Source organism: Corvus moneduloides, chromosome 2 (assembly GCF_009650955.1).
Source record: "Corvus moneduloides isolate bCorMon1 chromosome 2, bCorMon1.pri, whole genome shotgun sequence".
Taxonomy (NCBI): domain Eukaryota; kingdom Metazoa; phylum Chordata; class Aves; order Passeriformes; family Corvidae; genus Corvus; species Corvus moneduloides.
In genome coordinates, this window is record NC_045477.1 from 35694074 (window position 1) to 35706634 (window position 12561).

Consider the following 12561-nt stretch of genomic DNA (forward strand, 5'->3'; position numbering starts at 1 on the left):
CAAACTAATGTCTTCAATGGCTTTATGTAATTCCTTCTATGAAGCAGGAATCCAGAGATGCTTGCTTCAAGGGTTCACCAGACTTGACAAATTTGTAAGACTTTTGTCTATTTCTATTTATCACTGTGAACAATTAAGTGGAGCAAAGCTAGAGCAGGAAGAAAAAGAGAAAGAGCAGGAGCTAAAGCATTCCCATGTACCTCCAACCTTAAGTGCTTCAGAGCCTGCCCTGGTACTTTACTGGGAAAAAGGAAGAAGTGACAATCAATTTTCTCCCTTAGAGCTGTAATTGAAGCTGTTGGCCCTTGCATGAACCCAGACAGAGCTGGGAAAGGACTGATGTCATCACCCCTTAGAGGAAGGAGAAGCACTCCCTTAATGAGAGCTCCCACGCGCGGGCACTGTGAGCCAGCTCCTGCCTAGATCCCAGGCTGATGACTTTCAGAATAAGCAATGGGCACTGTGAGCCAGCTCCTGCGAGCTCCCAGGCTGATGGCTTTCAGAATAAGCAATCCCCTCGTCCCAGTTGGTGGTACCTGGCAGGCATCCTGCTCAGCATCAGCAGGCTGGCTCCAACTGGGAGGGGTCTGAGTCACTTTCATTCTCTGGGGTTAGGATGAATTTGGAAATACAGTGATGTGTAGGAAAAAAAATAGGTATTAATATTTTAAACAGTTTTTCGTTTTGTGTAGGCCCTGGGGCAGCAACAGGGAGGCCTAAAGGAGCTTAAGGGAAGCAATTTATACCTTTTTCCCTCATCTCATTTGCGTGTGTATGTGTAGGCACACTGCATCCAGAGTCCCACTAACCAGTGGTCAATGAGTTTAAATCAGTATAGCTCAGGCCTGATCTAACTTGCACTGCTTGTGCCTAAGATGTGTTTTTAACTCAACATACTTACAATATTGCCAGCTCAGAAGCTGGAATAATTCAGGCTTCAGGAGGTCTGTTCCTGCCTCACTTGAGTAAAATTAATCAGACCTGCTTAACAAGGCTTTGTATAATTCTCATTAATCATTTAAACACCACTTACATTGAACTCTAACACTTTTTAAAGTAGGTGAGTCATGAAACACCAGCGCGTTAGAAAAGAGCGAGTCTAAGGTAAACCCAAAGAACAGGAGGGTGTAGGTGAGAAAATGCCAATTCCTACCTTTCTTATATCATCTGAGGATAAAGAGGGATATATTAGGGAGGGTAAATCAGACTGCTCATCCCAGATTCAACTCTATTATCTCTGACATGACTCCAAGACAGAGTTAATTGGGTACATCCATGTTACTTCAGCATTCCGAAGGTCCTCAAAACTCATTTCTCACTACAGCCCTAGCTTGGATTTCGCTTTTCTTTCTGACAGCTCCATAAAAAACCCTAAACAAGGGCTTGCTTCCTTCGACTCATTGCTTGTTGTGCAAAAGATCAGCAGGATTTCTTTACTTATCTGCTACTGAGAAACTGGTGCCAGCAAAATGCTTTATTTGAGAATATAACAATGTTTTACTACAAAGAGGTAAAATCCTACTCTTTCAACAGGCAGGACTCGAAAGAATTTTCAGGGGCCTTGACATCTCCTGTGTCCTGTGACATGCTAACTGGGGAGAATCAGATAAGGTCCATTTTATGACAATACTGTTTTACAGCATCCTCCTGGATGTGGTTTGCTCCTCTGGGGCAGTCATTACCAGGAACTGTCTGAGGCTTTCAGCTATGAGCTATGGCCAAAAGAAAACTATAAAAAATAGTCTCCTGCTTCCCACTCAGAATCTGCAGTTTAGCTTTAATATTCTCTTTTTCTTCTATTATCAAAGAAGCTTTTCCAATTCACCAAGAAACCTTTGCCATTCACTCTAGTTCTGCCAAGAAAACCTACATCCAAGCCCCTGATATGTGATTTGTCACATCACCTGGCCTCTTTTTGACCGCTGAACCCCTTCCACCTTCAGAGAGAACAACTAATCCAAAAGAAATCCTTACAACATTGGCTTCTTATTATGGCCTTCATCTGCCATCTTCAGAAAAGTCTGAGTGCTTGGTTCCTCCATTCAATACTTCAGTTCAAAAACCTATCTCCTGGGTTTTCTTTTTCTGTGCTTCTCTCTCCACTGAAACTTTTTGGGTGTGGCAAGAACACCTGATGAGTCTTCTTGAACAGGAGTATCCATCTGCCCTTTCCTGAAATGCCTTTTGCTTCTCTGCTTCTAAACCTTCTTCATGAAAATGTCTTTGAGGTCCATGCATCCCGTTACACCAACCATATTTCCCCAAACCAGGATCCTACTCCTTGTGTCAGATAAGAAGAAGCTGCTACACGCATTGCCAAATATTGTTAGATAAGCAGCAGATGCAGAAATAGCACTGGAAAGTCTGCTCACAAAAGAACCAGCATTGTGTGAAAAATAACACTGATGTTTCTTTCAGTCTCTTTCAAGTACAAGTGAGGATGAGCCCAACTGACTGCAAATAATTAAATCAAGCATTGGAAATTTCTGCATGTTTCAAGCAGGACTAGACAAAAGAAAAGATGAAGGGACTCACAGAAGAACTGGTTGTTTGTAGACACTGGGGAAGATCCTGTCCCTGTCGAATGGGCAAACACCTCTTCCAAAGGTTTAAAGCAAAGTCAGCATCAGACCGGGATGCAGATTGCATCCCTCTGGGCACTGAGCAATCCATGCTGGTTGTAACCCCAGCTTTGCTGCTGTCACTTCTCTTTGACACTGGAAGAGTTATGTTAACCGCGCTAGGGGAGAACAGATCTGTTCTCAGATTACTGCAGAGTTAGCATCCACTGAGAGGAAAGAAGCTGGTTTACCTTTATTTTTGTGCATGTAGTAAAGAGTATAACAATAGAGGGAAAATGCCAGATCCAGCTAATGACCATCTGGCTCATGGAAACAGAAAGCCTTGCCTAACTATTAAAATGTCATCATTGTTTTAGCTAAATTGTAGAAAATTAATGAAACTCTCTAAGTTACCTGGATAATCTAAAGCACATGATGCCTTTTCTCCCTTGAATGTTTCTGCAATGAACAGCTAAATTCCTAAAAACAATGGAGACTCACTTTTCAACACAGATGGCTGAGCTTTTGTTTATATTTTTAAATGCTTCTGTGTAAACTCTGAAATTTGTCAGACATCCGACTACTGTATAATAAACAGTCTTGTGATATTAAGCACCTCTTCTCATGACAAGGTGAAGGTTAAATTTGATTTTTCTAACATCACTTACCCTGAATATCATCATTGAATGTACAGTATCTGTTGCGGTATTTATTAAGGAGACGAAAAGCATTAGCATTGGCAAAATCTTCAAACTGGATCAGACAATTCATGCCGTACCTGCAAGTTAAAGGGCAATTTAAAATGGATAAATATATTTACACAACATAGGACAAGGTATACACCTTTTACCAAAACAATGTAGCTAGAGACTAGTGCAGAAATAGAAGTGTCATGAGAGAAATGCAGCACAGTAACAGCAATCAGATCACACCCATCCCAAGGTTCACACACTGAGAAATGTGGAGTCACCAGGAATAAATTGTAGTCATAATTCAAGTGGCTTTTTAATATGTATACTTATATACCTATATGTACACACATCTTTGGACTTTTGGTATGAGACATTTTCAGTGGTGTATTTGTAGAGGAGCTTCGAAAAGCAAAGGAGATGCTCTTTGTATTGCAACTGCTGCACTGCAGTACAGCAAACCTGACTGCAAAGGGGACACCAGTTAAAGGGACACCACCAAGGGCCCACTTCAACTGCAGCTGGCAAAGAGATGAGAAAAAAATCTGCTTGTAGGATCCCATGGAGTGAGTGCCTCACGGTGGGACTGAGTGGTTCATGGTGTGATTTCACAGCCACATTTCTGTGCTTTGAAAATGTTTTTCTCCACTGAGATGTTTAGCAGGAAACCAGCATGCAATGACAGCTAGTGACCTGTAGAGTGAAATGGCAGGAAATAATTGCAAACTTTCCATAACTGTCCAGTAATTTCCAACTATTTCAAGGACAAACGTGCAGTTTATAAATTGGGTAATATTCAGACTGGTCCATATGTATACACAGTCAGCAGTTTGTATGACTCTAGGCTGCATTAAAGCTTTGCAAATAAAACCTAAAAGGGCCACGAGTACTCGTTTCTCACACATAAATGTGATAGGGCAGTGAGAGAAACTCAGAGAATGAGTAATGCAACAATCAGCAACCTCTGGGCTGCAGGCAGGTGAAGGGGCTCTAAATAGCTGCGCTTTGTTAGAGGTAGCATCACCTTACATATCTTCTATTCAGCCTTTCCTCCTTTGCCACTGAAATCTGAGGTAGAACACCCCTGCTTTAGCCTAGAAATTGATACTGGATAAAACATGCTCCATTTGAGAACTGCGGCTCCTGTCATGAAAAGGTCTTTTCATGGCACTCACAGTGTGGGCAGTCAGGCTCTCCTAGAAGGGCCTTGAATTTTTTATTATTATTTTTTTCCATTTCAAATATATCTGTCAGTAAGAAGACAATAATAAGCACATGCATTGTGCTCCTTTGTTTTTCCATCATGAGAATCTCTTGCTTGATAATCCCCCTGGTTTCAAAAAGGACAAGGGTTGGCTCTAACACTTGCTTCCCATTCTCTGTGTTTGCTTTTAGAAAAAGACCACAATGGGGACAGAGTTTCTAGTAAGGCCTGTAGCAACAGGACATTAAACCAAACATTTACTTTAATGGTTTTAAACTAAAAGAGGGTAAATTCAAACTAAATATAAGGAAAAAAATTTTACAGTGAGGGTGGTTAAAGACTGACACAGGCTGTCCAGAGAGGTAGTGGATGCCTCATCCCTGGTAACATTCAGGGTGAGGGTAGATGGGGCTGTGAGAAACCCGGTCTGGTTGAAGATCAGTTTACTAATGGATGTTCCTCTTATTCATCATTTGAATGTGTAAGGAAAACATGGCTAAGAGGGAGATGACACAGCATCCAGAACATCTGCTAATATCTCACAGCAAATAATGAGCAAATCTTTATGCAACTTCAGTTGCTATAGAAGCTATTTCTCTAACACCAGTCTTATTTATTGGTATCACTGAGGAAGTAACATTACTGACTTGCTTAACAAAATCAATGATCTCAGCCAGCATTAATGTATGTGTGACCAGCTCTGTGAATTCTTTCCTCACTTCACATTTGTGGTCTGCAGCATGGGACAGTGCACAAGTAACTTCTATTTTTGTCTTTGATCCCTGTTTATTAAGCAGAGAATGAGAGAAGTATGGTGGTCCATAAACACTTCTCTTTCTGCCCCTCAGTATGACAGGACAGTGTTGCAGTGCAAGCTCTTCTCATTAAGGTTTTTTTTGGAGATTATTTTCTTTTTCACAGCAATATGTCCACTGAGCTTTTTAAAGTATGAACTCCATTTTTGAGCTTATGTGAGCCCTTGCATAATGTGAAAACTAAAGTTTTCATTTATAAAGACCACAAATTGGTCATGGTAAGACCCGATGACTGGATGCTTTAAATGAAAGAACCAAGTATTTCAGACTCGCAGTTAAAGATGGGAACCCCAGATGATGATCTTAGTCCTCAAGGGCTACTCAGCTTAATGAAGTTTTGAGAGAAATTTAAAGAGCTTGTGCTACCCAAAGTCACTGAAATTAAACACAACTAGGCAGCTGACTTACTGAGTTGTCTTAGAAATCTACCAGTTGATCTTGCTGCTCTTTCCTAGCAGTACTTTGGCAGCTGCGTGCAATGCTCCATCCTAGGGTGACCAGAGCAGACTAAAGATAAACTTAGCAAGGAGTTTGAACAAACTAGCTGCTGGGGCCATGTGCAGTAACATCTTTGTGAGTATCAACATGATGAGTCAGTTTTACTGTCCCTCCCCCACAGCACAGCATCTCAATATTTGTGTAATTCCTTTCATCCCAAAGGAATTAAGAGCGCTCTACAAAGAATGTTTGGGTAGCATCCAAAAGTAAAGTGTAGCCAACTTGGGACTGGAGCACAGAAGTTCTTTAATATACAACAATGCTAAGAAAAAGTGCAGCTCAGGTAAGAAGGTGGAGAATACTTGGTACTGCAAAGGGAAAAGGTGTCCCTAGAGCTGCTACATGTATTGGAATCCAGCCAATAAAATGCAGTGCAGAATGGGATTTCTTCCACTACCTTTACATATCTAAAAGTTGGTTGTGTAATGCCCAGCTGTGTATTGCCCAGCTGGACAACTCTGACTGCCCTCTCAGACCATGGAGAGAAAGGACATATCCAGTAGCAATTTCTTTCAACTAGTCTAAGTGAAAAATGGAAGTAGATAACATCTCTGGAGATGCCTCTTTCTTCACAGTGTCTGTGAAGGCACACTAAGATGATCAACCTAAATTTAGGTATCTAACTTTAGACACCTAAATTAGCAGAGATAATCTAATATTATTGAATTATCACAGTTGGGACGATCTGTTTGGGAAGATCTTAAATATATGTCATACACTTTAGGTCACTGGCTTATCACCCTTTCACTGCAATACTATGCTGCCCTTCAATGTTTGCAATTTCTTTGTTGATGTCTGCAGACATTGCCCTGCTGCATCCCTTGTGCATCGTATTCAAGTGGTCCCCTGTCAGCAAACACAGAAATACTTGAGGATGAAGTGAATTATACTGGCCAGTCTTCCCCCATCATAATGTTTTAAAACGAAAACTGGATTTTGACAAAACTGATTTTGCAAAATTGTGTTTAATTGGAAACATTGTATTTCCCACTAAGAAACCAAAATTAATGAATTCCTTTGGAGGAATCATTTTTAATGAGGTATGCTTTTGTTGAACCTTCTGTTCTGTTTAATATGTGACATCTGATAAGAATGCAGTCCCAGTTAGCACTCGCATACTTGCTGTCTGTAGGTGCAGGATGCCTTTTAATAGAAAAAGTGATTGTAAAGTGAGTATTCGAACAAGGATTTCTGAAGATCCCTTCCAAGACATTTAAATATTCTAAAATTTGCAGCTAGAATTGATGCTGGCCCTGCAGAGAGATCTTGCAAACTGCTGTGATAGGAAGAGACTCCTGAGGTCAGTCTGCTTGGCTTGTTGTCAGTTCTCACAGATTCTTTCACCAATCCATGTGACTCATCTCCTAACTTTCAGCTGAGAGCCTGAAGGAGATTTGGAAGCAGATCAGCAGGTCACATCAGGACTGAATGTTTTCCAGACCAGGAAAGGCATGGCCAGCTAAGGTTGACTCTCTCCAGCAATCTCATCCCGACTGTCAATGACTCACCTTCTCTAGAGCATTCTGTCATCTTCTTGGCATCTAGGACACGAGTAGTTAAACAGCCAGGATCTGACTGCCTTTATCTAAAAGCTCAAATGTAAACTCTCAGGATTTCAGACTGACAAGGTACATTGAAACTGAGCAAGTGCCATGGTCCAGTGTGGTTTCTTCCATTTCTCAGTTCTTTCTCTCCCTTACAAAAAAGGGAAGGTTGTATTTTTTGAATGATTTTGGGTTCAAGGTGTTGCCATTCCTCTTGGGCACATTGCAGTGTGCATTTTGTGGGATCTCTGCAGTTCTGTGTCTCCTTGTGGAACTGGAGCTTTCCCCTCAGCATGAGTCATACTTATATTTGTAGGCTGTCAAAAAGGGTGCTTGGAGATAGGCGTTTTTGAAAGAATTCAGACATGCTGAAACCTGTAACTGGTTACACTAAAAGAGTCATGATTTAATACTGTCACCATGTCTCCTGTTGGCTGCCAGACCACCATCTGGGGAATACTGTTCTCTGCCACCTCTGGAATTAATTTACCCATTTTATAGAATTGGAAACAAAAAGATACACTTTGTCAGTTCCTCCTCATCCAAAAAGATTCACCAGTCTTTCAGGCAAAGATTATATTGCCGTCTCATTAATTTGCTTATTTCGTGGGTTTGTGCCATAAATAATTATGACCCAAATTCTGGCTCTCATACCTTGCAAAAATCTCCCTGTGAAAATAGCCTCACTGGGAAATGCTTTATAAAATGGTCCCATACACTCATTTTAGTCCAATCTCCAGCCCTTGCCCAGCAAATCTTGTACAAACAGTACTTTCAATGAAACAATGTACTATTGTTTAAAATAACAGTACAAACTGTCACCCTAATGAAGGATGACTCTAGGAGCTAAACACATATAATATTACAATCCTGTTATAAAAACTATCACCTAAAAATATTTATTAAGAAACAATCCAATTTCCTGGAAAACACACAGACATAGGATTCATGCTTTGTTTATCGCTGTATTGTTCTGGTACTGTTTCTACCCACCTATACCTGCACCTATACCTGGGCTGTGCTAAGATAAAAGATGGTCTTAGCAAAGTCTGTATCCCCTGCAGATAATGATACACATTTCCCTTGGATGAGCACGTGGAACAAGTGGTGGAACAAAAATGTGGAACAAAAGAGCATGAATCCCAGAATAGGAAGCAGACGCTTTCCTGATGACATTGCTTTTAGATTTATTCAAGAGACTTCTCAGTTGCCTAAACAATCTCATTATGCAATTTGTTTCTTTCATCCTCACTTGTATGTACCTCTTTAAGTTCATCCAGACTCATTATAAGCCATGAGGTCAGAGAGGAAAAAATTCATGAGGCAGCAGTTACTATTTGAGAAGCATCTGACCAGAACTGCCCAAGTCAGAACTTCAAGGGTGGCCTGAGGACCTGTGCAGCGCCTTTGCTGACCAGTATCAAAAGGGCATTTTTTTGACAATGAGAAGGGAGTATAATACATTCCTGCATGCATGAAAAAAAATGTATTTGCAAGAAGATCCAGTTCCTTCATAGAAAGAATCACAAGAAGGAAGTTCCAATCCTTGTCTGAATTTAACTTGATAGCACTGCTTTCAGCCATTCATGATGCAAGGAATCTGCTTTGAGGAGCTGCAACTCCTTTTCAGAGTCTTAGATAAAACCAGACAGAGAAGAAACAAATTGTCCTTGCCCTTGTCATCTTCTTATTGCTGCTTGAAACACCAGCAACCAGTTCTGATTTCCAAGAAAAACTAAATTTTGTGTAAAGAAGGCCATCATCAGAAAAATATCATTCTTGGCAAGTGATCAGCATTTAGTGTTGGAAAAACAAAATCCACTCAAGCAAGTAAAACAAGACTAGAACCTGAGTCTGTCGGGTGTCCTGAGGCCAATTTTACCATTAAATTGTTACTAGGATACTTGTCAGGCTTCTGGTCAGACCAGCAGTACTCTGCCATACAATTCCTGGCCACAGGCTAGGGGTCAGTTTGGTCAGGCACCTCCTCAAGAGGCCAGCTGAGAGCAGCCCTGTGAAGAAGGACTTGGGGTATTGCTGGACAGAGAACTGAGCCAACAGTGTGTGCTCCCAGCCCAGAAAGCTGACCGTGTCCTGGGCTGCATCCAAAGCAGTGTGGGCAGCAGGGCCAGGGAGGGGATTCTGCCCCTCTGCTCTGCTCTGGTGAGACTCCACCTGCAGTGCTGCATCCAGCTCTGGGGTCCCAGCACAGGCAAGATGTGGACCTGTTGGAGCGTGTCCAGAAGAGGCTATGGAGATGATCAAAGGTCTGGAGCATCTCTCCTATTGAAGACAGGCTGAGAGAGCTGGAGTTGGTCAGCCTGGAGAATAGAAGGCTCCAGGGAGACCTTAGAGCCAATACAAACTTAAGAACTCTGGGTCCTGGGTTTAGAAATCCCATGCTAGGGAGCTGCATCACAAGCCCAACAGGACCTGCTGCCTGCCTCACCATCGTCTTAGGCTACAGACAATTTCTAGCATTGGGCAGAAGTCTCACTGGGTTTCTGCCAACATAAACGTAGCCAGCATGTTCTGAGGCACAGAGTCTGCTGTGGATTCAGTGAGTGCCACGTCAATAAAAGTGCCCCTTGAAGCACAGAGATATCAGGAAATCCCAGAATTGTACGTTTTTGGAAACTAGGGGATATGCTAAGGATTGCTGTTCTTAGCCATACGCCAGGACATCTGCTATGAGCTACTGTTAGAAACAGAATAAGGGGCAGGATGAAATTAACATCAATAACAAAGTTCTTGGGGAAAAAAATCTTGGAACTTCATAGTCAACTTTCATTATATTCTTTACAGAAGGAAAAAACTTCAAACTACTATTTTGCACATCCTATCTCATGACTTTCAAGCACTAAGACCAGCACTAATGGCTGCTATGGCCATTCTAGTGTTTTTATGCAAAATGATATCATCCTGCTTGCAGTTCACCTGAGAAAGGACTGCAAGGAGCAGAGCAAGAGCAGGAGGTGCAACCATATTAGTGCTGACCCTAAGATGTAGCCTTGAGCTACCCTCTGGCACACAACAAGGAACGGAGCCTCACCCTGTGCCTTCTGCACAAACAGAGCCTCTCCAGCTGCATCTTTCTGAAACTGCTGGGATAAATCTGGCGTAGGTGGAAAAGCCCAGACAGAAAGCCTAGAGCAGAGGGCTTTGTGACTGCGTTACCCCAAAGGATTTGAATTCAAGGTAATAAAAGCCACAGTGATCCCTAGCAACACATCTGGAGCTCAGTCATTCCTCAGTAGCAGAAAATCAAGCTAATGAAACCTAAATATTGTTCCTTGACTTAGAATATGATCCAGTGTCTTAAAGCAGATTACAGATGCTGGCTGATGATCTTATCCCACATCAAACCAGGACAATGGACAGCTGGGGTGGCTTTTCCCATTACCATCACTTCTTCCTCATGAATGGTGTCAGAGTCCCTCTGGCCATGGTAACTGGGGTAGATAGGCAAGGAGAATATCCACCTTGTATTCCATGAGGGCTGGAGCTGGCCTGCATGACCAGTGCCAGGGCACTAGTGATGGTGCGCAGGCCTCCTAACAGACACACAGATGCTAGGAGTGACTTTGGGTGTTAGCAGTATATGCAAGGGCTTTGTTGAAGCCCATCAGTGCCTAGAAACTGGTGCCTAGAAGCTTAAGTCTGATATTTCAGGATCAATTAGCCAAGTTAACCAGAGCATGTGAAGAAATAACATGGGGGCACCTGTACTGGTGATTTCATTTCTGAAAGGTGCTGGTGAATTTGTGATCCATGACCCTGGAGAACTGCTGAAACAGAGGTGGCTTCTTTTCAAAAAGGTTCTGATTGTTGGAGAGCACATGAGACCTGACTTGATATGCTTGTGGGTAGAACTACTGGGAAGGCATTAGGCAAAGAGAAATCACGTTTGAAACGTACACAAGGAAAAATAAACTCAGCAGAGGTACTTCCTTTCTTTTCCCATCTGAGAAATGGAACACTTGATCTCCTGATGCCTTCTGTGCTCTGCCTCATGGCACAGGCTGACAGAAAGCTTGTTCCCTTGGTCACTCTGTTAATAAGCACTGATGGGAAAGGAAAGGGGAGTGAAGTTATGACAGGTTAATGAGGCTTTTGCGACACGGTTTGCTGGCGTGGGGAACTGCATCTTGTAGAGTCTCAGGCTGCATGTTCCCCATCTGCCACCCAGTGACTGAGGCCAGAGCTCAAAATGAAGGCTGGAGTTCTGGGACCATCCATTGACACGTCTGGCCCCTCAGAGCCACCAAGCTATATTGTAGCTGCCTGATGAAAGCTACAGAAGGGTTAATTTGATCAGATATTCAAGGCCCAGAAATTCTGGGGTTTATTCCAGTTATGATCCTTGGACACTTTAGGTGAACACTTATTTCAGCCTAAAGAAATGTACCAAGTTAAGAGCAAGGCTGACTTGTCCTTTGCCACAGTAACTGAGCAGAGGGAAAACTGAAGCAGTGCATTTTCCCATGTGAAGCATATTGCTGCTCACTGTGAGAAAACAGCAATTTGTCAGGCTGCTTCATTCAGACACAGGTAGGCTCAACAGGCCAAATTTTGCACGTAGTTGCTTCCCAAGAGGAGCAAAAGGCATAGCTTAGAGCTGTTGTTAAAGAGCTTAATCATCTCACATATTTTAGGTGAAAGAGTAATGAATGGAGGTTTAGGCAGCAAGAAAACACAGAAATTTATCCAGCTGTTTCAGAAAGGGCTTTTCTTTCTAAAATTGCCCAGGGTGCCCACACTTTATTTGAAAATATTGGAACTGCTAACTCTGAAGCCTCTGGCACACTCCTCATTTAATTACTAGGTGGGCATTATGAGACTGGGAGTCCTTTCTACTCACTCTATGGGTCTCCAGCAGCAGAAATTTGACATCTGTTTGATATTATTATTCCATTAGAAGATTAAATCTTCACTCCCCTGGCTTTTTTGTGGGTTCTGACACATTCCACTTCAGTGACAAATGTCCCTTGAGCCAGCAGTGATTTGACAGGGTGGGAGGTACTCCTGCAGAGCAACTGACAAATGGTTTCCATGAGAAGTACTCTCAGGAAGCAGACAGAATTTCTGCATGAATATCAAGATGAAAAGGAAACCCCCAAATTGCAAGGGATTTGTGGCAACCCGAAAGGTTCCTCCCCAAGTAACTGAATTTGCATGTGACATTACAGGCTTGCATAAGAGATTGCAGCAGCTCATACTCACTGGTTGCCTCAAAAGTGGAAGCAGGCT

At 42.3% G+C, this 12561-nt stretch overlaps 1 protein-coding gene across 3 annotated transcripts in view; it reads right to left on the bottom strand.

Moving 5' to 3' along the window:
* The window catches only part of ME3 (malic enzyme 3), a 118988-nt gene that overhangs the window by 13458 nt on the left and 92969 nt on the right, over positions 1-12561 (bottom strand). For all 3 annotated transcript variants that reach the window (XM_032099110.1, XM_032099111.1, XM_032099112.1), the window contains exon 7: positions 3230-3339. In XM_032099110.1, coding sequence (XP_031955001.1) covers positions 3230-3339 — 110 coding nt within the window. The remainder of the gene's footprint in view (positions 1-3229; positions 3340-12561) is intronic.